The 20746-nt window shown below is 37.6% G+C and overlaps 5 protein-coding genes across 17 annotated transcripts; 3 read left to right on the forward strand and 2 right to left on the reverse strand.

Moving 5' to 3' along the window:
• The first annotated feature begins 71 nt into the window (after positions 1-71).
• On the forward strand, positions 72-6888 carry MSH3 (homolog of DNA mismatch repair protein MSH3). 4 transcript variants are annotated; one of them, XR_015788490.1, is made up of 14 exons: positions 164-1456; positions 1972-2163; positions 2487-2651; positions 2884-2982; positions 3063-3314; positions 3629-3883; positions 3963-4094; positions 4198-4458; positions 4535-4606; positions 4768-4917; positions 5079-5552; positions 5636-5913; positions 6210-6415; positions 6512-6888. XR_015788490.1 is itself a non-coding variant. In XM_088119053.1 (12 exons), the coding sequence occupies exons 1-12, from the start codon at positions 452-454 to the stop codon at positions 5915-5917; spliced, it is 3339 nt and encodes a 1112-aa protein (XP_087975179.1). In that variant the 5' UTR covers positions 163-451. The 4 variants fall into 4 exon arrangements, 2 of the variants coding, with proteins under 2 accessions (XP_022140858.1, XP_087975179.1); XR_015788491.1 differs by having other exon boundaries at positions 166-1456; positions 6005-6415; XM_088119053.1 differs by lacking the exons at positions 6210-6415; positions 6512-6888 and having other exon boundaries at positions 163-1456; positions 5636-5917.
• Positions 6263-10419, reverse strand: LOC111011427 (single-stranded DNA endonuclease family protein). The gene is made up of 14 exons (XM_022285171.2): positions 9776-10419; positions 9506-9663; positions 9313-9374; positions 9102-9229; positions 8796-8847; positions 8613-8685; positions 8441-8514; positions 8243-8302; positions 8016-8139; positions 7713-7812; positions 7425-7507; positions 7235-7335; positions 7035-7165; positions 6263-6840 (listed from the first exon to the last, which is right to left on the reverse strand). The coding sequence occupies exons 1-14, from the start codon at positions 9841-9843 to the stop codon at positions 6354-6356; spliced, it is 1701 nt and encodes a 566-aa protein (XP_022140863.1). The 5' UTR covers positions 9844-10419; the 3' UTR covers positions 6263-6353.
• Positions 10420-10489: 70 nt separating this feature from the next.
• On the forward strand, positions 10490-14399 carry MBD13 (methyl-CPG-binding domain protein 13). Of its 4 annotated transcripts, none has more exons than XM_022285167.2 (6): positions 10490-10729; positions 11527-11655; positions 11771-11866; positions 12038-12199; positions 12659-12842; positions 13095-14399. In XM_022285167.2, exons 1-6 carry the CDS (start codon positions 10646-10648, stop codon positions 14210-14212), a joined length of 1773 nt encoding a protein of 590 aa, XP_022140859.1. In that variant the 5' UTR covers positions 10490-10645; the 3' UTR covers positions 14213-14399. The 4 variants fall into 4 exon arrangements, with proteins under 4 accessions (XP_022140859.1, XP_022140860.1, XP_022140861.1 ...); XM_022285168.2 differs by having other exon boundaries at positions 13107-14399; XM_022285169.2 differs by having other exon boundaries at positions 12038-12184.
• Positions 14400-14492: 93 nt separating this feature from the next.
• On the reverse strand, positions 14493-18292 carry GB1 (GTP-binding protein 1). 7 transcript variants are annotated; one of them, XR_015788492.1, is made up of 8 exons: positions 18029-18292; positions 16633-16885; positions 16367-16507; positions 15935-16043; positions 15736-15797; positions 15364-15471; positions 15161-15243; positions 14493-14853 (listed from the first exon to the last, which is right to left on the reverse strand). XR_015788492.1 is itself a non-coding variant. In XM_022285174.2 (8 exons), exons 2-8 carry the CDS (start codon positions 16723-16725, stop codon positions 14837-14839), a joined length of 609 nt encoding a protein of 202 aa, XP_022140866.1. In that variant the 5' UTR covers positions 16726-16885; positions 18029-18291; the 3' UTR covers positions 14493-14836. The 7 variants fall into 7 exon arrangements, 5 of the variants coding, with proteins under 5 accessions (XP_022140866.1, XP_087975181.1, XP_087975182.1 ...); XR_015788493.1 differs by having other exon boundaries at positions 15109-15243; XM_022285174.2 differs by having other exon boundaries at positions 15368-15471; positions 18029-18291.
• A 626-nt stretch (positions 18293-18918) lies between these two features.
• Positions 18919-19974, forward strand: LOC111011614 (Sugar isomerase (SIS) family protein). The gene has a single exon (XM_022285459.2). It carries the CDS (start codon positions 19129-19131, stop codon positions 19741-19743), a length of 615 nt encoding a protein of 204 aa, XP_022141151.1. The 5' UTR covers positions 18919-19128; the 3' UTR covers positions 19744-19974.
• Positions 19975-20746: the final 772 nt, after the last annotated feature.

Below are 20746 nucleotides of genomic sequence, written 5' to 3' on the forward strand. Positions count from 1 at the left end.
TCCACCCGGGTTGGGTATCTGGGTGAATCGGATCTGCGGATTTTTTTGTCTATCTACAAAAATCATTGATATCTCCCAAGTTCGAGTTTTAGAGTGCAGTGGGATAAAAGCTCATACTTCCGGTTATAAAAAAAAATTAAATTTTATTTATAAAAATTTTGATCTTTTATCAAATTTTTTTTTTACCCCATTTTGCATTACGAGGAGACACCAAATAAATAAAATTGCATCTCACTCTCTCTTGTTCAAGCCTCGGGGAGGTTGTGGCTTCTGAGTTCTGCTTTTGCCTGCCACTTCCAAATGATTTTTAAAATAAAACGAACAACTCGTATATACCTCAAAAGCATTCTCAGAACTCCCGATTCTGGAGTTGACGCAACGAAAAAGCGCGCCAAAGCTGTGATTGTGACCTCTGTGTCCGTATGACTGTATCTATATATGTATATCTTAGATGAATTTTTGCAGTGCAGGTGTCATGGGGAAGCAGAAGCAACAGGTGATTTCTCGATTCTTTGCGCCAAAACCCAAGTCCCCATCCTCTTCCTCTTCATCGCCGCCGTCAATTCCGGCTCCTCAACCGTTTTCACCCCCAAAGATATCGGCAACAGTCACTTTCTCTCCTTCCAAACGCCTCCTCTCTTCTGCACTCGCCTCCCAATCGACACCACCCAAATCCTCAAAACGCCCAAAACTCTCCCCCCATACCCAAAACCCTGTTTCTCCCCTGCCCAATCCCTCACTTCACAAAAGATTCCTCCAGAAGTTCCTCGAACCCACCGAAAATACTCTACAACCTTCTAATCCAAACCCCAAACCACCGCCGGGGGGTGATCCCAAATACACCCCTTTGGAGCTACAAGTTGTGGAACTGAAAAAGAGACACCCTGATGTTCTTTTGATGGTAGAAGTTGGTTACAGGTACAGATTCTTCGGGGAAGATGCCGAAATAGCGGCTAAAGTGTTGGGTATTTATGCCCACTTAGATCATAATTTCATGACTGCGAGTATACCAACGTTTAGGTTGAATGTACATGTGAGGAGGCTGGTGAGCGCAGGGTATAAGGTGGGTGTAGTGAAGCAAACCGAAACTGCTGCAATTAAGGCGCACGGATCGAACAAATTAGGCCCCTTTTGCAGAGGATTGTCGGCATTGTATACTAAGGCAACACTTGAGGCGGCCCAGAATTTAGGGGGAGGTGAAGAGGGGTGTGGGGGAGAGAGTAACTACTTGTTCTGTGTGGTTGAAAAGGGTATGTTGGTGGAAAATTTGGACTGTAGAATAGAAAATGGGGTTGATGTGAAAATTGGGATGGTTGGAATTGAGATATCAACTGGGGATGTTATTTATGAGGAATATAGTGATAACTTTATGAGAAGTGGGCTTGAATCAATGCTTTTGAGCTTGTCTCCTGCTGAGTTACTTGTTGGGGATCCCATATCAAAGCTAACAGAGAAGGTATACTTTAGAGTTACAATGTAATGTTGTGTCAAGGAAGAAATGTGAAAAGCTATACAATCTTCCTTCCTTTTCCCCTGTTTTACACTAACTTTTGGTAATTGTACGCTTTCTTTTTTCTTTTTTCTTTTTTTGTTTCCTGCCTTGCTAATTTTGGATACAGTTGGAAGCCTTTCTTTTATGGCACCAATGAACTTTGTTGCTGTATCAATTTATAATTTTCCCAATAACTTCAGGCATTCTGTCTAATTGTATCCTTGGATTAGGAATAGCAATATATGGGTACATGAGAGAGTTTGTTCATCCATACTACAACATCTGGAACTGGCTAAGACCTTGCCTTTTCCTCATGTTATTTAAAAGGTTTCCTTCAAGTTTCTCATTACGAAGAATGCTTTATGATGTTGATTTGCTTGATATGTAGTTCTATTTTTTTCCCTTTCCTTGGTTGTTGATTATGTTCCTTAATATACTGCAGCTTACCATAATTGTTAATAGGGATTGTTTGTGACTAGTTATTACTAGGTTATGCTGGACCTGCCTCAAATGTTCGTGTGGAGCATGTTTCACGAGATTGCTTCAAAGATGGCAGTGCACTAGCTGAAGTGATGTCTTTATATGAAAACATTTCCCAAGATAACTTAGCAGATCATCACAACCCGGATACAGGATTTATTGAACAAAAGACTGATCACTTGGCTATTAAGGTACAGGTTATTATGGATTTTTCTCCAAATGGAATAGAGGTCCTAACTATGTATTTGAATAAGAATTGCATTTTCTGCTTTCTGTGGGGCTGTTACAGGATCTTATTGTAGTTTTTTGCATCCTAACCTAACTCACTTTATCTTCTCGAAAAAAAGTATTAAATATTTTTAGACCATGTGTTGTAATAACTATTTTTCTATTCATCCCATTTATTAAAAGATATTTTTATGACTTAATACTTCATTTTATTTCTTTTTTGATGTTTCTCATTCTATTAGTACGCATTTTCTTCCTCTGAGACTTTTTTATGTTGGAATTGAAGGAAATAATGAACTTGCCAGATTTAGCTCTTCAAGCATTGGCCTTGACCATTCGTCATTTAAAGCAATTTGGTTTAGAAAGAATTGTGTCGTTGGGGTCTTCTTTCAGGCCATTCTCATGCAAAGTGGAAATGTCTCTTTCAGGCAATACACTTAAACAACTTGAGGTAATTTCCTCTGTAAATGAACTATACTAAGAAGATCTCTTCATGGAAATTTATCATAGCCAAAGTATTTTGATCTTTTGAACTGCTTTTTTTCCCTCTCTTTTGTTAAATTTGTTGTGTGGCATATCATTAGAGTAATGATCTACCCTTCAATACTAGAGGATTATATTTATTTGCCTTTGGAACTGCTTGATTTGTTTTTCTTACTGTAGAAATATGTCCTATGTTTTAGGTTCTGAAGAATAATGATGATGGTTCTGAAACTGGCTCCTTACTACAGTCCATGAATCATACTCTTACTATATTCGGTTCAAGGCTTTTTCGGCAATGGGTACATATCATATTATGTTGTCTTTCGTGCTGTAAGGTTTTTCATATTTCCACTTCTAATATTTCCAATTTATGGAACAGATAACACATCCTTTATGTGATAGAGACATGATAATTGCTCGTCAAGAGGCCGTCTCTGAAATTGCTGCTTCTATGGCATCTTCAAAAGTATCACAAAACATCATAGAGTTAGATGAAGCAGATTCTGATGTGATGGTCATTGAACCAGAATTGAATTATGTACTTTCTTCAGTGTTAACAACTTTGGGAAGGACACCAGATATTCAGCGAGGTATAACAAGAATCTTTCACCGAACTGCAACCCCATCAGAGGTACCAAGAGTTACTTTCATCTTTGTAGTGTTAGAAGTAGGATGTATTTCCTTTAAAACTACTAACATTTTTTTAAATTTTTTTTGTAACTGTTCTCATATTTTGCCTTCTCTATGAGGATGAAGGTTTCCATATTTCAGTCTATTAAAGTGGCCTGAGTTTTCTATTTACCATAACTGCACTGTTCAAGTTGGTTAAATGTACATGACCTGGAGACATGTTTTAGTGGATTTTTTACATTTATTATTCAATTCCTATTGATTTTTCTTCTTATATTTAGCACAATGACAGTTTCCCAATGATGTGTGATACAGTTCATCGCAGTTGTTCAAGCTGTTTTATTTGCTGGAAAACAGCTTCAGAAGTTTAACATCGATGAAGAGGATGACAATTATTCCAGTGCAAGTATGATTGGATCCAAGCTCCTAAGAAAGCTGATTTTATCTGCCTCTTCCTCTGGTTTAATTAACACTGGTGCAAAACTTTTGTCAACGATCAGCAAAGAAGCTGCAGATCAAGGGGACCTACCAAACCTTATGATCATTAATAATAATGACCAATTTCCCAAGGTATATACTTGTTCTATACAAAATGTTTCATTCTCTACAGTCATTTTCTCTTTTATATTCTTAGTATAATCTTTTTTAGGTTGGTAGAGCTCGAAAGGAGGTTCAATCTGTGAGAGAGAAATTGGATTCTCTGATCACCTTATACCGCAAGCAGCTTGGAATGCGGAAGTTGGAGTTTGTTAGCGTTTTGGGAACTACGCATTTGATTGAGGTCATTGAATTCAAACTAATTTGTAAATAAAAAAAATTGGGATTGGTAGGGATGCTTGAAATTATTTTTGTTGATGCCCTATTCTTAATTTCTTTTGGTACAGTTGGCCTCAGATGTGAAGGTACCTTCAAATTGGGTTAAGGTCAATAGTACCAAGAAAACCATAAGGTATCACCCACCTGCAGTGTTGAGTGCATTAGACGAGCTATCCCTGGTGAATGAGGAGCTCATGGTGGCATCTCGTGATGCTTGGGATGTCTTTCTAAGCGGGTTCAGTAGCTATTATGCAGAGTTTCAAGCTGCTGTTCAAGCGTTGGCTTCCATAGACTGTCTGTATTCGTTGGCAATTCTCTCAAGAAATATGGTAAGATTTTCATGTAGACCATCTTCCTCAATATTCATAACATGATGTTGAACCTCTTAACTTTAAATTCGTACAGAATTATGTTCGTCCAGAGTTTGTGCATGACGATGAACCTGGTCAGATATTTATCCGTTCTGGACGCCATCCGGTATGGTTTTTTGCTCATCTCTGTCAAAATTCATCGCGTTCTTCATATGCATATACATGATGTCTTTCCTCTTCCACGACCGCACACAATTATTTGGGGAATTGTTTTTCTTCTCTCCATTGAAAAGGGTGCTTTTTTTCAATCTGTGAATGTCGAAGCAGGTTTTGGAGAGTACATTAGGAGGGAATTTTGTGCCGAACGACACAAATATGAATGTGAATGGAGAGCATTGTGAAATAGTTACAGGACCAAACATGGGAGGGAAAAGTTGCTACATTCGACAAGTGGCTCTCATTGCTCTGATGGCTCAGGTAAATCAAACCAAATTGTCTCATTGCTGTTTTAACTAGCTCTTGCAGACAGTACCTGCGCTTGCGCTTCATTGTTACATTTGTCTGATCCATTGATTACAAATTTTAAATTTCTTTTTGCAACTGGCGCTTCCACTTCCTCGTAATGTATACTCTTTTAGGTTGGTTCCTTCGTACCAGCATTGTCTGCAAAACTCCGCGTCCTTGATGCTATATACACTCGAATGGGTGCTTCTGACACTATTCAACTTGGAAGAAGCACCTTCCTAGAAGAAATGACCGAAACTTCACACATACTTCAACATTCCACCTCACGTTCCCTGGTTATAATCGACGAGCTTGGTAGAGGTACTAGTACCCACGACGGCCTTGCCATTGCTTATGCCGCGTTGCATAATCTGCTTAAATACAAAAAATGTTTGCTCCTATTTGTCACACACTATCCCAAAGTTGCTGATATTGTGAAGGAATTTCCACGATCTGTGGGGGTATACCATGTCTCCTACCTTACTTCACACCAAAATCCAACTTTATCGCCCCTAAAATCTGATCACCAAGATGTTACTTATTTGTATAAACTGGTTCCTGGTGTTGCGGAAAGCAGTTTCGGCTTCAAGGTTGCCCAACTTGCACAGGTAACTGTAATATAAATAATTAACTCTTTTTACTTATTGTGACCCTGACTTATTCATTTTTTTGGGTTGGTTATGGCTTTTAGATACCTTTATCATGCATTGAACGGGCTACAAAAATGGGGGTCTGCTTACAAGCATTAGAAACCAGAAGAGCACAACGAAAGTCCAAAGAAGAGCAGCCTTCGCAAGAAACATCAGGCAAGAGGTTGGAATTCTTTCTTCGAGATGCCGGTGAGTCAGAAGATGCGTATGAGGAATTCTTTCTGTCCTTGAAAGCTTTAATATGTGCCGCTGATGATATTGAACAAAGTTGCCAACAATTGAACCGAGCTAGAAGCATGGCCATGGACTTGTTAGGAAGGTAAAGAAGCACTATTTTTATCTGAATTACTTCTGTTTTTTACTACTCTACCCTGCTTTTATTTCTCTTCTTTTATTGCTACAAATGACAGGTGAGAGAAATCATTCATTGTCGGGTGGATAATCAATGAGTTTTTTTGTTGAGTAGTAACAGGCTTGACTAGGACAGCACCTTGAATCTATGTACTTGATTTGTCTTTACTCTGTAAGATGACTGGGGGCATTTTGTATAGAAATCCCGGTGCTTCTTTTGGAGATAGCTGTGTGAAAAGGCCATTTTGTACTTATTTTGTATAGGAAGTTGCATTCTTAAGGAAAAGGGGAGGGACTTTGCAAATTTCATTCATTAATGAAGGCCAGATTCTGGATCATATTCCTTCTGTAATGTTCCGACTCGTCTTGCAATATACATAATCTACACTAATGGCCAACCAGAGGATGTCATTTACTCCTCAAAGAAACAAGGAATGCTCTCAATTCTCTCGCCTTCCTCTCATGTTCAGGTGACCGATCACTCTCTGCATCGCTCAAATCAATTACATCAATCTTCTCACTGTTTTCCTGTTGAAATTTTGAAACTTTGCTGGTTTGAATTGCAGGTGAAGGGCTTAAGAGATCAATGACCTCAATCCTCTCTGTGCTACGAGTACGATCAATGATGGTTGGTTCAACATCAAGAAAATCCTCTTGGTTCATTTCATCAACACCAGTAGCAGAAGTACTGCTCTCCGAAACTATTGGAGTATGGGAGAGGGAGAGGCTATGAACTGCCCTGCTTTCGGATTCGATCTGAAGCAAGAGAGTTTGGAGTCTTTTGTCAATTTCAGCCACAGCAGCCTCTGACTTCTTTGTTTTAGTTTTGCGCCTATTTTGTTTCATCCCTTGAGCTTTTTGCTCTTCAAATTCTACAATCATCTCGGGACAGGCACTGTAGAACATATTTTAAAAGGAAATAAAGCAGTCTTAGCAGTGTAAACATTTTAGTCTTCCATGACCAGAACAGGAGATTTCGATTCGTAGACGTCAAAGTATCCAAATCATCAGTTGTTATAGAAGAAACTGAGATACAAAAAACATGCAGTATGGTTTAAAATAACAGAATTATATCATGACACCCCATACCTCTGCAAGAGATCCGCTGGTACAATAGATGAATCAAGTCCATTTAAATCTTTCCAAGAGACCTCGAAGCAGTCGCTGCCCTGGACTTTTCTATGCTTGACAATTCCAGAAACAGGACAATTTGCTGGTATCTGTACTCAAGGCAACATAATGAAACAGATATAATATGACTGTCACTGAAGAACCAAGAATGTAACTACCTCTTGGAGTGGAATGTTGAACCCGAGTGCTGATGTGTTAGAACGAAGATTAGCAAATCGTCGTAGGTCTCTTTCCGCAATCTTTGGAAGAATGTACTCATCTGAACCACACAGATCACCCATATACGCTAAACATCAAAGGAACCAGAATTTTACCTACTTAGCTGCGACAATATAGGAAAAAAAGAACCTGTTTTCTCAGGAGGCCATGTAAAAAGCTCAGCACATATCTGCTGAAGTTTGATGCGTTGAAAAGGATGCTGAACAAGTACCCTGTAGATGAAGGAAATGTTGAGGCCATATGTGGTGAGCGGTTATTAGACAAAAAAAACTCTACTTTCATTACGGAAGATATATATATATATTCTTTTTTTTTGGATAAGAAACCCGTAAATTAAGCAAAAGAGGAATTATGGAAGATATATATATGCAGAAGAACAAAATTTGTAATATAGTTCCAAGGGTTCTACAAGCTCACCTAGTCACAGCATCAGAATCAGCCGAGTGGCATTTGGGTTTCAAATAGGCATCAATGACTTTCAAAAAGTGATCACATTTATGCAGACACTGTCCATCTCCTGTCATGTGCAATTGATTCACCTATTATATCAGAATATTACTAAAACTGCACCATATAAGTTCCTAAGCACACTAGTAATGGCTCAATTAGTAAAAAAGAACTGGCTGATTTTCAGTTTCCATCCTCCAAGGTTGAAATGCCCCAATCCCACATTTTCGTGTTTAAAAAAAAAGAGATGAAGTTCTAGAGTAGTAGTATAACCAGACTTAGAAAGTCCTTGCTTCTTGGAATTTTTCCCCTTCTTTGTGAAAGACAGTCCCTCAGATGCAATTTTTTGAAGGACAGCACCATCTCCTACAGCTTTAACAATCTGACAAGCAGATTCCTACAAAGGGCACAAAAACGCAACACAGTTACACGTTGCAGTCGGGTCGTACTTAGAAATAGAAATCCAACTTAGGAAAAAAGAATTAAGAATTGGAACCCACACGACCCAGGCCATAAACTCCTTGCGAGTAGTCACTGCCAAGAAGTAGGGCCAAAGTAACCTGGAAATCACAGAATGACTTGGTGATGATTGCATATTGACCATATGACAAGAAAATTCATCTTAGGAGTGAAACCTCCACCCTGCTAAATCATACATAGTTCGAAGCATAGAACAACAGAAAAAACAAGAAATTTACCATTGAGTTTCTTCCAAATCCCAGTTGTCTTTCAATGTCAGCCATTTCATAACAAACTACATGACCGCCGTCTCCTAGTTTAACAATAAACAATGAGCATATGAATAACAAGTGCATTGTTTAAAAACATAAACCAACTCAAGAGAAACTGAGCATGCTCTAGTACACTCACCAAGGCAGATATCCCTATACACTGTCCTAGCACCAAAAAGGAAAACATCTGAATCTGAAGTAAAACATCCATCCTGATCAGAAAAATGATGATTTAATAATAGTAATGATGTTCAAGACAACAGAGATGCAGAAACAATAAGCATTTGGAGCACTGAAAGATAGTAACTAAGCCTCTACTTACACATAATGATTCTGAATTTAGTAATGCACATTGTGCTTCAGCTTCCTCAATCCTAAATTCAAAAGAATATGTAAAAAAAAAAGTGCTCAGTTTGGAGACAGAAAACCACAAGACACCCAAACCTTTACTAAAATAATGTAAGTCTAGATTCTCATCAATTGTTTCGAAGCCCTTTTAAGTAGTATCATTAAGCCAAATACTTAACAAAAACTTAGGCTTTCGCCAACAGCACATGTAGTGATGAGACTTTTCTCACTTTTCCACAACTTAGATCATAAAAAAAATTTTAAGCAAAAAGGAATTTACCCATCTAGACAGGGGATACCAAGGGCCAGTCCTAAGGCTTTTGCCTCTTTTATCATTAAAGAAAACTCAGAACCCTTGTTCCTTTTCAGTGAGGGTATTTGCTGCGAATTTGCGTCATTTTGAGCAACCTGTCTTTGTTGCAGCTGTGGTAAGTATGATTCAAGTAAAAGTGGGGAAAACAAAAACGAATGTGGGTTATGAGAATTCCCACCTCACTTCCATTGTTCAAGCGGCGTCTATAAGTTGACAGTTTGATGCCAGGAATTGAACCATCTACAGGCAGCAAAATTAAATGACAGTTACGCAACTTTTCAAGTAATTACTCAGAAAATAAGGAACACCCATTAAGCGTTTTAACGAGAACCCAACACCTATTTTTCATTTGAAGATGAAAAGGAGCATGCCTGTAACGAAAATGATGCTGCAATTCAAGGCAATGAGAGCTCGAAGGCGGTGAAAGAGCCCTTGTAGGTAAATCTTCTTATGCAGACAAGAGTGCGATTTGCTTACATTTTGAAGCTGAACCATCCAACATGAGAGATCGATGCATAACCTCTTATTCCTGAACCCAAATTCAAAATAACAAAAACTCAGACTGGACGACTGAATGGCAGATACAACCCTCTGTTTGGTTGCCAAGAAAACGATGGAAAATGATGAAAGAAAGAACTTACTGAAGTCGGTGAAGTGGGAGAGTTTTTTTGCACGATTCTAAGATATCCCACAAGTTCTTTACTCCCATTTCTCCAGTGGGCGCGTAACAAACAGGTTTGCGGGTCCTTTCTTTCGACAAAATGAGAACTCTTTGTGTTTTTCTTTCAAAGTTTACTCTTTTTTTTTTATTCCCTTAAATTTTTAAAAAATGAATAATACTTTGAAATTTGAATAACCATTTTCCCTTCTCGTTTTCAGAGAAAAAAGAAATCGGGGGTTAATGTTCTAATTAATACGAAGTCTAATATCTACATCAAAATCGTGCATTTTCTTTCACTTTTTGACCAAAAAGGTTTCTACTTGGCAGATATCCAAACTGCCCGCGCTTTTTTTCAAATCTCAACCCACAAATTATTCCTCCGTTAGACTTATAAAGAATGATTAAACTAATTAAAAACTTCCTATTCCTAGGTACATTGAAACAGCACCTTTTCCTTTACTCTCCGCAGCGGTAGACGTTACCGGAACCTCTAGCGGTTTCAATCCCCTGCTTTACTCGTAGATAAGTTACCGTAGTCTTCCACTTTAAGCGGTGGTTATTTGAATCCAGCTGGGGCAAAAGAACAATTATACGATCTAGGGAAGTGGGTCGTAGAAAATGTGGAAGAATGGAGTTGTAGAGGATTATCCATGGTATCCGACACGTTTATATGCCTCGCAGGGTGCTTCTCAGAACACGTGGTGTGAAAGAATATTTTGTCGGGATCCCACATTTTTTTATCCGCTTCAAGGTATTTGACTCCAAAATCAGAATCTTCCCCACCCAGAAAGAGAGAGTTTCGTAGAGATTGGCCGGTGGGTTTCGCCGGAAAATCTGAGTTCCCGGCCAAATGATGAACCAGAATTCAGAAGACTGGCTACCACCGGGCTGGACTGTGAAGATCAAAGTAAGGAAGAGTGGCAAAAAAGATAAGGTATCACTCTTGTTTAACTTCTGATTCTATAATTTTTCAATTTATATTTTACAAATCATAGATCTCTAGCTGAGTTTGTCACTTTAATGTTTGCATTGCTGTTACAACAAGCTTGCTGAATTTGTGTATGATGAATGTTGTAATGGTGTGGATGTGTTTCTTTTTGGCTAGTTGGGAACTTGGACTTTTTTTATGGGTATTTCAGGGCTTTTGATGGGGAAGTTTGGGGTTTTTGTTTGGTTGTGTAAACAGTGGAAGGAAAGAAGATAGAGATTACTAATTTTTGCAGTGACTTTTGGGAGAAAGGAGTGGCCTTATTATTGTGTATGCTTGTGATATTACACTAATTAACCAAAAGCTTTCCTATAAATTTCTGATCTGAGTAAATGACTTACCTTCTTCTTGTTCTACCATAGACTAAGTCTACCCATCAGTTTAAAGCTTCTATTTTCATTTTGAGTAACCATTTTGATCCCTTCTTAGGCTCTTCTGTTTAGTCTGATGTGAAGCAGCAACCTGTACTATCATTAGCTTGACTGAAGCATCTTAATGCAACTTCCATTAATGACTTTAACAACATACCACAGTTCTTCCTATTATACTGTCTTCTAGTTATTTGATTTTGGTATTCAAATATTTATTTGTTAACTACAAATTCTACATGTCATTTTATTATCATGGGAAGATTATGGTGAAAAGTAAACTTGAATAAAGATCATATAAATGGATAGTAGCCAATTATGGTCGTTTTAAGATAAATAATTTGTGGATCTCTGTGACTGGTTCTAATGTTGCAGTATTATTTTGAACCCTCAAGTCAAATGAGATTTAATTCTAGGGCAGAGGTGTCTAGATATCTCAAAACTGCTGCAATCTATCATCCTGAATCTGAAGAGAGCAGAATCGTCGAGCAACCGGTGAACAATGTCTGTCGAAAAAATTTACCCCCTCCGCTCTATTTTTTGTTTTGAACTTTCTGGTCCTTTATATTATGCACTTTATTGATTTTTCTTAAAAATTTCTACTATTCAAGCAATCTAGGTGGAAGTTAAGAAGGCTATAGCAGAAGAGTTACCTCCAGGATGGATCAGAGAAATCAGAGTAACAAGGATTGCTAACAGGATAAGAAGAGATTCAGTAATTGATCATTTATTTCCTTTACGTAATTTATATTCGTTTGTGTCGTTTGCACTTTGGATATGCTCTCTAACCATAATTTGTCTTTTTTATATATTTAGTGCCCTACAGATTGTGAGTCAGTGACTTACTCTGGCAACAAGAAAATTTACGAATAACTTTTGTTTGCAGTTTTACATTGATCCTGTAACTGGCAATGCACTTCGCTCGATAAGGGATGTACACCGGTATCTAACAACTGGAAAAGTGAGCCGGTTAGCATATAAATCAAGGAACCAAAGAAACAGCGAACTTGAGTTTCAAAATGATGATATCTCTGTAAGTGCTCTCAAGGTACTGCTAGTTTATTTTACTTTGTGGTGGATTTCTTCATGCTAATGATTCAATTAAAGATCTCCTTTGTGTTGACGGCTGAAATTTGGGTGAATTCATCTTATCAAAAATGTGTAGATGAACTTTGTAAATTGATGAAACTTACAAATACCTAGCTACTTGTAAAGCTGAAATTTCAAATACTATTACACTTGTGCAAAGTCTTTCTGTAGATCATCAGAGGATTAGCGTGTAGACTTGAGATTTTTAAGGTTTCTGAAACAATTTGGATACTTGCTTGCACCCCTAAACATGATAAAAACTTTTGATTTCATTCTAAACTATTATGTTCTAAACATTCCTGTTTCTGAAGTATTTTAAACCATAATGCAAGAACAACTCTGTTTCAACTTAGGTTTGGATTGCTTAAGGATTATTTTGACCTATCACTAAATTTTTGTTATTTCGGCTCGCTCTTAGTCACCTGCTGTCTCCAAGAAAGAGATGCTAACGATTGGCAAAGCAAGGAGACAGATTGTATGGAGTCAGAACTCATCAGAACCCAGTGAAATAATAAATGATGAAGCTTTTTTTCAAAATTCTGTGGGTGTCAGAGAAAGCATGCCCCTTTCAGAACCTACTTCTGGTTCTGGTCATGATCATGGTATAGTTCCGAACATGCAACTTTAGTATAACAAATTTGATCTGATAGACACCCTGTTTTCTAAATTTTCACTTTCTCCTTTCTCCAACATTTTTATGTCTTTTTAAGTAGGGGTTTTGTTTAGAGTGGCAGTTCATACTTCATACTCCAACTTATTGAAGAATGAATGAAAAGATTCTAATTGGTGCTTTAGAAAATTGTTCAGAGTAGATTGATTGCATTTTCATAATCCGTTAAAGTATGTGGTTTTAGTGAATGTTGCAGGGGGGATAGGGACTAAATTGCACAACCCAACTCTAGCAGAGGCAAAAGATCCTGAGCAATCAAAGGAAAAGAATGATTTTTCTGAAGTTGTGTCGACTCCAGTTAAATCCATCCCGCACAAACTTGCTATTGAAAATGAGCCAACAAAGAATGAAATTAAAAAGAGACAGAGGAAAAGTAAAGACATGAACTTGCCTCGCCGAGCTTCAAAACGACTTGCAGGGCTCGAAGCTGATCCCGTGCTTGAAGTAAAAGCAGGTCGCCGAGCACGTCCTCTTGCATCTGAAGAGTCTGATACACAAGTATCCAGTTCAACTAAGTGGGCATCTCAATGCTCTGAGAACCCAGACGTCAAGCATGAAACAAAGAGCATAATTGACCGTCGTAAAAGTACCGACACAAATCCAGATTCAAGTAGAAAGGAAGATTCTGATGTAAAACAAAGCCCTCTCCTTCAGCTGTCTGTTGAGGACGTTAAGAAGGTAAAATCTGAGGATGCATATGAAGATAAGGCTGACGTAAAACAAGGCCCTCTCCTTAAGCTGCCTGTGGAGGACTTATTGACTGATCCTTGCATTGCATTTGCAGTTAAAACTCTCACTGGGGGTGTTTTTGATGCATCCATAAGCTCAGAAGCATTACTGGTTCCAAACAATATCGATCGTCCTTCCACTGTCTACGCCGCTCCAAATGAGAAAAGAACTGTAGAACCAGAAAGTAAGCTTGCTGAGAAGTTGCCGTCTCCAGAACTTCCTGTTGATAATGTTGTCAAGAAGCTAGAATCGACTCTGGAGTTGCCTGTTGGGGAAATACTGGCAGACCCTTGTATAGAATTTGCGATTAAAACTCTTACCGGCGAAATCCCACTGGACAACAATCTAGATATTGAGGATTACTTTCACCAACTTGGCTCCTCAAAAGCCCAAGGAACCAGTGCAAACGTCTCGAAACATGTTGGTTCGGATCACTTCTATTCAAATGTTCTTAGCCAGAAGCAGCAGCCTATTCTAGCTCTTGCAGCATCTCCAAGTATTAACTTCCGAAGCTGTGGAACTGGTTTGCTCGGACAAGAAAGGAACAGAAACAACGAGTTCCAAAGGCGCTAATACTAACTTCATATCCTGTACAGTTTTGGTTGACTACTTAGAAAACAAACTTTTCCATTTTTCTGTTTTGCTAGTTTTGTTAGTTTTTGTCAGCCAACCTCTTTTGACCAAGTTTTGCTCACCTTACCTCCTGGGCAATATGATGTGCTATGTGATGCCTTAAAACAGGACTTGATTTTGATTTTAATCTGCTGTCCAGTGTTGTTCATCTGTTTTTGTTGTTAAATCGGGAATGGATATTTGATTCGAATTTAAATTTAAAGTTCATAAAGATCAAGTATGATCAAGTAGCTCAAGTACAGGTCGGCCGATTTTTTCAATTTTCCTATCAATACAAACACTAACACAAATACTGCAACACTGATGTCAATTTGATATGTTACAGCTTCTAAGAACTGAAGGAGACTAAATTCAGATCACTTGTATGAAACATGGTTGGCTAAGATTGTCTACGAAAATATTCCCATGTTCAAACACGTATAATTCTGTACGTTTGTGGTTGGGAATTCTAATGCTCAACCAATTAGCCCTTGGATCAAGAGTTTCTTTACATTGTGCAATAAAGCTAGACAACAGGAAGCCAGATTTGTGTGGGTACTCTCATAGAGGAGGATGTAATATGAATTAAGGGCCCCTAACACCTGTCAATGAGAGAAACGTTCAAGATAAGTACCAGAGAAGGTCAAGTGGGTAATACAAAATGTTGAGCTTGATTTTCTAAGTTCATTCTATGCAGTAGAAAATGGAAGGCAGGCTAAAGAAATCAGAAGCAAATCAACTTTCCAACAGTCAAGAAGATGCAATCAGCTGGCATTGGGGGAAAAATCTAGCTTTAAATCATGAAGGATCCAATATGGAACCTGGTCTATTTACAAGTTTATGGAAGAAATATAGACCAAGTAAGGTTGTTTCATATTCTGATCTAAGCAGAACCGGGACCAGCCACACCTGCTCGAGCTCTCAACATTTCGGTTCTCTTGCTTCTTTCCATTATATCCACCAACCATTCAACACCTTCCTTTATGCCCATCCTGAAATCAAAAAAAAGAATGAAGAGTTTCAAAACCACCCCATCTGTTTGCAAATTATTTATAATTAAAAGATAAAAGAATAAAAACCCAATTTTCAAGTTCATGAGATAGACCACATACGTACCCATCGTAGCCAGAAACAGCTTCAAACATGTAGACCCTTTCATCCAATTTTTTTAAGTCGAGATAACGAGAAAGTTCTTCAGCTGATACTGCCTCTGGAAGATCCTGCATCCAAACGTTCAATAATGTGACAGCTTGAAATCAAATTTAAAGTACGGTGAAAAATTCAAAATACCACATGAACTTTAAACAATACGACTTAATTCAGATAATCCTTCAAATAACTGAATAAAGGGTTCAATTAATGTTAGAATCATTCACCATTTTGCAGCAGAGTTCATACTTTTATATTCTATATATTTTTCCTTTTACAGGGAAGAGAAGTACATAAAAGGAAATGTAAAAGAGTCAACAGATCCCAGTTCTGACCTGCTTGTTTGCTAAAACCAAAAGTGGAGCTCCTTGCAAATCCTCATGTCGAAGAACTTTCTCTGGAGAGGAAATTCAAAACAATATCATCAATTCATCATTCGTATTCTAGTTCTATCTCGTTTTGGCAAATTATGCAGCAGTAAAACCCGTTGATACCAACGTATTTAAGATATGGTCATCCCATGCCATCACCTACCCAGTGCAGATTTGGCATCTTCAAATTTTGATGGACAAGCAGCATCAATTACATAGATCACAGCATGTGCCTCTTCATAATATTTTTCCCAAATAGAACGAAGGCCAGGCTGTGATAGGAAACAAAAGAACTAGGATAAATAACATATTGAGATTCCCCTTTCCAAACACCATAAATATGAAAGAGAGAGAGAGAGAGACCAAGGTTCTGCAGAAGTCAAGCAAAAACTCTAGGATTTTAGATAATGTGAATCGCATAAAAAGACCTAGCACTAAAAGAGTCTGGCAAGCGACAACTGAAATATCACTACAATATATGGGATTTACTGTTTACAGCATGCTTCGCAAGATGGGTTCAGCTAAAGTAGAAACATTTATACAGTGAATTTAAAGATTTAATATAACAAAACCATTGCTCACTGCATATCCCTACCTGACCTCCCAGATCCCAGAAGACAAGTTTTGCATTCAACACCTCGAGGCGCCCAATATTGAGTCCAACAGTTGGAACAATTCGATCTGGGGAGAGGCCTTCCAGGTTTGAGTATAAGGACTTCAACTTCTCAAGCAAAGTCTATGTCATTTTTGTAGAACAAAGTTATAAGCGAATGGAAAGAAGTAAGTCTAGGAAGGTCCGAATAACATAGGTGGAAAATTTGAAGTAAAAATGCTCAATCAGTCAAGATGGAAGGGTTTTACCGTTTTCCCCGCCTTGTCGATTCCTAAGATGAGAACATGAAACTCTGTCTTACTAAAGATGTACTTCCAGAGGCCATAAAATAAAGAGAACATCGTGCCTTATCAGTTTACTCAGGTATTAATTTCTCTTTAACCCTTGGGGTCAAACTTCATAACTTCTAGCTCTCCTTTGGCTTATTTATTCTGCAACTCCAGAAACAGGATAGAGATGACTTCCTTGGATAGCAAAGTATGAATCATGAGATATTTCCACCTAAAAATAGTTTTGCATTGTTAATTGGCCCTTCACACCTCTAAACTTATTGTTCTAGAAAGAAATAGGGATACATTGCAGACAAACAATTAAATATAATAGAATCGACAAATTATATAAAATATCTATTCGGCATACCTCACCTTATTAACGAGAATTGTTTTAATTTAACTATTAGAACAATAACAATAAGCAATTTTATTTCAACCTCGAAATTACTTTTCATTGACAATGACATATAGGAAGTTCAATTAAGCTTCAAAAGTCGGGAATAAAATCATATAATAAATTATGCTTCAACAAACTCATGAAGGATTTCACTTCAGAACAAGTATCAACTCTATTAATCATCAACCTGTTCCATAACTAGAATCCAAATCATAATGGGTATTTATTTTAACACTTTCAGCCTCGTTTCCTGTCCCTTCGATATCTTCAAACCATCGATTTTCCACAATATTTTCTCAAAATTTAAGTTTGGTTCCAAGAGAATTTAAAGTCAATATCAAATTTAGAAAATTTAAAGTAAATATGCCAAAGGTTTTGCAAAGTCAATGGAAGTTAAGATAATAAACAGCATTCCATTCTGCTTAAAAAGTACTGGATTCCAAAAGCAACTACCATTGAAATATTATGACAAGAAGAAAATACAATCACAGACTCACTAACACCACTTCCAAAATTTAATGCAGAACACTCTTGTTCATTAACTTCATACTTGTACAACAAATCAAAGAAGGGTTCTTCTTTAAACTGTTCCATAAAATCGCATCTACAAGCCCGATAAATCTTCGGATCCACGTGCTGTAAGCAAGATTATCAAGGACCGTATCCCAAATGGCGAACCATATGCACCATTTAGGGAGGAAATGAGGAACAAAAGGCACACAGTAAGAATCGAATCAACTTCATGCGAGATTTTTGGTTACCCAAATTGTAATAGCGTCCCAGACAGTCGATATGAAACACATGATAATTTCATGGTGAAAGAAAGATGGAAATGGGAAGGTGCCCAGATGATTTTCGATGATCGAAAGCGTGACCATGGCAGTAAATGAATCAGATCAGGCAATTTGATGAAAATTTAATTCAAACCCATTAAAAATTCGGATCCATAAAACAGACAGAAAGTCAGATTCATACTCTAGGAAAGAAGGGATTGCTGAAAAAGCTGCTGCTAGTGTTGGGCCTTCCTTCCAGTGCAGCAAATAAGAGCTCCCACCGCCTGAAAGTAACCGAAATTATGTATATCCTCCGATAATTATAGAACACCCTCCTAAAGGAGGCTCTGTCTCACTCTCAATTTCCCCCGATTGCCGCAATTGCAAAGCAATGTTCTCTCCTTCCAATCCCCGTATTGCCCTCTTCGTCCTTTTGATTCTTTTGGTTTTTAAAAACCTTTGGCCAAATCGCATAACCTATAATTCCTTCTTTCCAAATTATTTCCAATGTATGTAGTTTTTTATTTTAGGTCAACATATCTAAAATTAAACTTACTTAGGATAAATAAAGTGAATAGTGTCCAAGAGAGAGCTCATCTTAGATTAAAGATATGTAATATTCTTTGAGATAATGAGGTGATCAAAATAGCTAATCAAGTTCATCTTTATAGAACCAAAGCGAGTATACCTCAGCGGTAATTGATAAATACCTTCAACCAAGATGAATCCTCCTTCCCCTTACATGTTGTATTAAAAAAAAGTTTATCTTCATCGAGGTGGAAGACTCATTTTCAAAAATTAATGGCACCAAAATATTCTTTAATCTTTTCCTTCTTTAATATTTTCCTCAATTTTAGTAGCTCGCTCGAATTTCAACCAAAAAGAAGAAGCATAGATCTTCTTACAAATTTCATAAGATTAATCTGGTCGTGCGAATTAGTTTCAAGAATGAGAATTAGTTTCAAGAATGATAATTTCAATTGTTTGAATGTATTAAGATATTAATATTTTACAATTTTCTTTGATAAAGTAGAGTATTGTTTAACAAACGAAAATTAAATATTCTGCGAAATATCTTCATTCCGAGGACAAATTTGTCACTCTCGTAACTTCACTGCAGTCAAATAATAAGGGAACAATAGAGTTCAAACCACACGTGGCATGGTATCACAGGAGTACCCAAAACGATTGCACGAAGAGCACAACACAGACAACTAAAACCCCTTAATTTCGCTACTTAATAGAAGATCCGTTGAAATTCGAGTAACAGAGTCTCCGTCTTTGCTCTGAAATCTCATTTCCATGGCTTCCCAATCGCAGCCTTCTCTGGCCTCCAAAATATGCTCCGACATAGCTTCTATCTTCTCCAAAACCACGCACCCCCACGCGCCGCCCATGGACGTATTGGTATCCGAGCTTGCAGCCGCCGCGACCCGAAAGGCCCGGGTCTTCCTCTACGGCGTCGGCCGGGAGGGCCTAATGCTCAAAGCCCTATGCATGCGACTCGCTCATCTCGGCCTCTCATCGCACCAGGTTTTCGACATGAACGCGCCGCCAATCGCGGCTCAGGACCTCCTCATCGCATCCGCCGGCCCAGGCGGATTTTCGACCGTCGATGCGATTTGTTCCGTGGCGAAATCTAACGGCGGTAGGGTTCTGCTAGTGACGGCCCAGCCGGAGACCGGGTCGTCGGTGAAGCACGCGGATGTGATTTGTTACGTTCCGGCGCAGACCATGGCGGACGATGAGGAAGCGGCGGCGGCGGAGGGAGTGAAATCTCGGCGGCCTCTGCTTCCGATGGGAAGTTTGTATGAAGGGGCTCTGTTCGTGTTGTTTGAGATGGTGGTGTATCGGCTGGGTGAGGCGTTGGGAGAGACGCCAGAAGCCGTCCGATCACGCCACACCAATCTAGAATGAATGGACCAGATTAGCTTTGTTGGATTTTATTTATTTTTTCCCTTCTTTTGCTTAATTGAATTTTTTTTCTTTTTTTACCACATGTTGGGAGAGGATTTGGTATAAGCTATGTTGGTTTTGACTTGCTTAGTTGGATTGAAGGTACTTATTTTGTTTTTTAAACTTTAAATTAACATTTGTTTTATTTCTATTGAATATTACGTCATAAAATAAATGAACCTTTTGACTCTACCAATGCTAGTGGCATTGAAATAATATGTATGTATCTATATATATTAAATTTTACAACTCTTTTACAACTAAAGCATATTTAATTTTACAATTAATTTGTATACGTTCAAATTTTAATTTGGAAAAGATAAAATTATTTTGCTTCATTAAATATTGCAGGAGTTCTAGACAAATTTTAACAAATTTTAGGGATAGCATTACAACCTTAAAAAGTGGCTGTAGGTTGAAATATATAATAATTTTGATTTTCTTAATGTATTTTACATAATATTGAGTTTTACTTTGATATGAATTATGTTGTTTTTGTCCTTTTTTAAATGTTTTTTGAAAATACATATTTATTTTATGCTATTAAATAATTATTTCCATTTGATATATAGGAATAGAAGAATATGTTTTCCACGAATTTTTATTAGCAATTTACTATTCCTTCATATGATATCCCATATAAATATTTTTGGTTAACAAAATGTCTTATCATATCCATACGTGGGGGAGACAAGAAACTCACATAAAATAGAAGATATTTGTTAACTCCCATTTCCCATCTCGATCAGAAATGAAGACTCATCTCCTAATTAGTAAAGCCAAAAACAAGATAAATTGACTAAAAAAGAATTTTGGTCGTTGGTTTTTTTTAAAATTGAGATTGGATATTCAAATATTCTATATTTTTTTTAATATTTGCTTTGACCAATTGAACCATATTCAAATTGAAATGATAACTAAGAAAAAAAAACTATATGGTAAGTTTTTTAGTAGTGCGAAAATT

Source organism: Momordica charantia (genome assembly GCF_013281855.1).
Source record: "Momordica charantia cultivar OHB3-1 chromosome 10 unlocalized genomic scaffold, Mcharantia_2.0 BLBB01000010.1, whole genome shotgun sequence".
Lineage (NCBI taxonomy): Eukaryota > Viridiplantae > Streptophyta > Magnoliopsida > Cucurbitales > Cucurbitaceae > Momordica > Momordica charantia.

Bases quoted from the DNA above. Each gene is read 5' to 3' on its own strand.
- MSH3 (XM_088119053.1), top strand. From the start codon at position 452: ATGAATTTTTGCAGTGCAGGTGTCATGGGGAAGCAGAAGCAACAGGTG. The intron at 1,457-1,971 runs GTATACTTTAGA...GTTTGTGACTAG, and splicing joins TATCAAAGCTAACAGAGAAG to TTATTACTAGGTTATGCTGG. The intron at 4,607-4,767 runs GTATGGTTTTTT...ATGTCGAAGCAG, and splicing joins TCCGTTCTGGACGCCATCCG to GTTTTGGAGAGTACATTAGG.
- LOC111011427 (XM_022285171.2), bottom strand. From the start codon at position 9,843: ATGGGAGTAAAGAACTTGTGGGATATCTTAGAATCGTGCAAAAAAACT. The intron at 8,515-8,612 runs GTGAGTGTACTA...TTGTTAAACTAG, and splicing joins GTATAGGGATATCTGCCTTG to GAGACGGCGGTCATGTAGTT. The intron at 6,841-7,034 runs GTATGGGGTGTC...TATGTTCTACAG, and splicing joins CCAGCGGATCTCTTGCAGAG to TGCCTGTCCCGAGATGATTG.
- MBD13 (XM_022285167.2), top strand. From the start codon at position 10,646: ATGATGAACCAGAATTCAGAAGACTGGCTACCACCGGGCTGGACTGTG. The intron at 10,730-11,526 runs GTATCACTCTTG...CTAATGTTGCAG, and splicing joins AGAGTGGCAAAAAAGATAAG to TATTATTTTGAACCCTCAAG. The intron at 12,843-13,094 runs GTATAGTTCCGA...ATGTGGTTTTAG, and splicing joins TGGTTCTGGTCATGATCATG to TGAATGTTGCAGGGGGGATA.
- GB1 (XM_088119055.1), bottom strand. From the start codon at position 16,725: ATGTTCTCTTTATTTTATGGCCTCTGGAAGTACATCTTTAGTAAGACA. The intron at 16,044-16,366 runs GTAGGGATATGC...TTCCTATCACAG, and splicing joins TCTGGGATCTGGGAGGTCAG to CCTGGCCTTCGTTCTATTTG. The intron at 15,798-15,934 runs GTAGGTGATGGC...TTTCCTCTCCAG, and splicing joins AGATGCCAAATCTGCACTGG to AGAAAGTTCTTCGACATGAG.
- LOC111011614 (XM_022285459.2), top strand. From the start codon at position 19,129: ATGGCTTCCCAATCGCAGCCTTCTCTGGCCTCCAAAATATGCTCCGAC.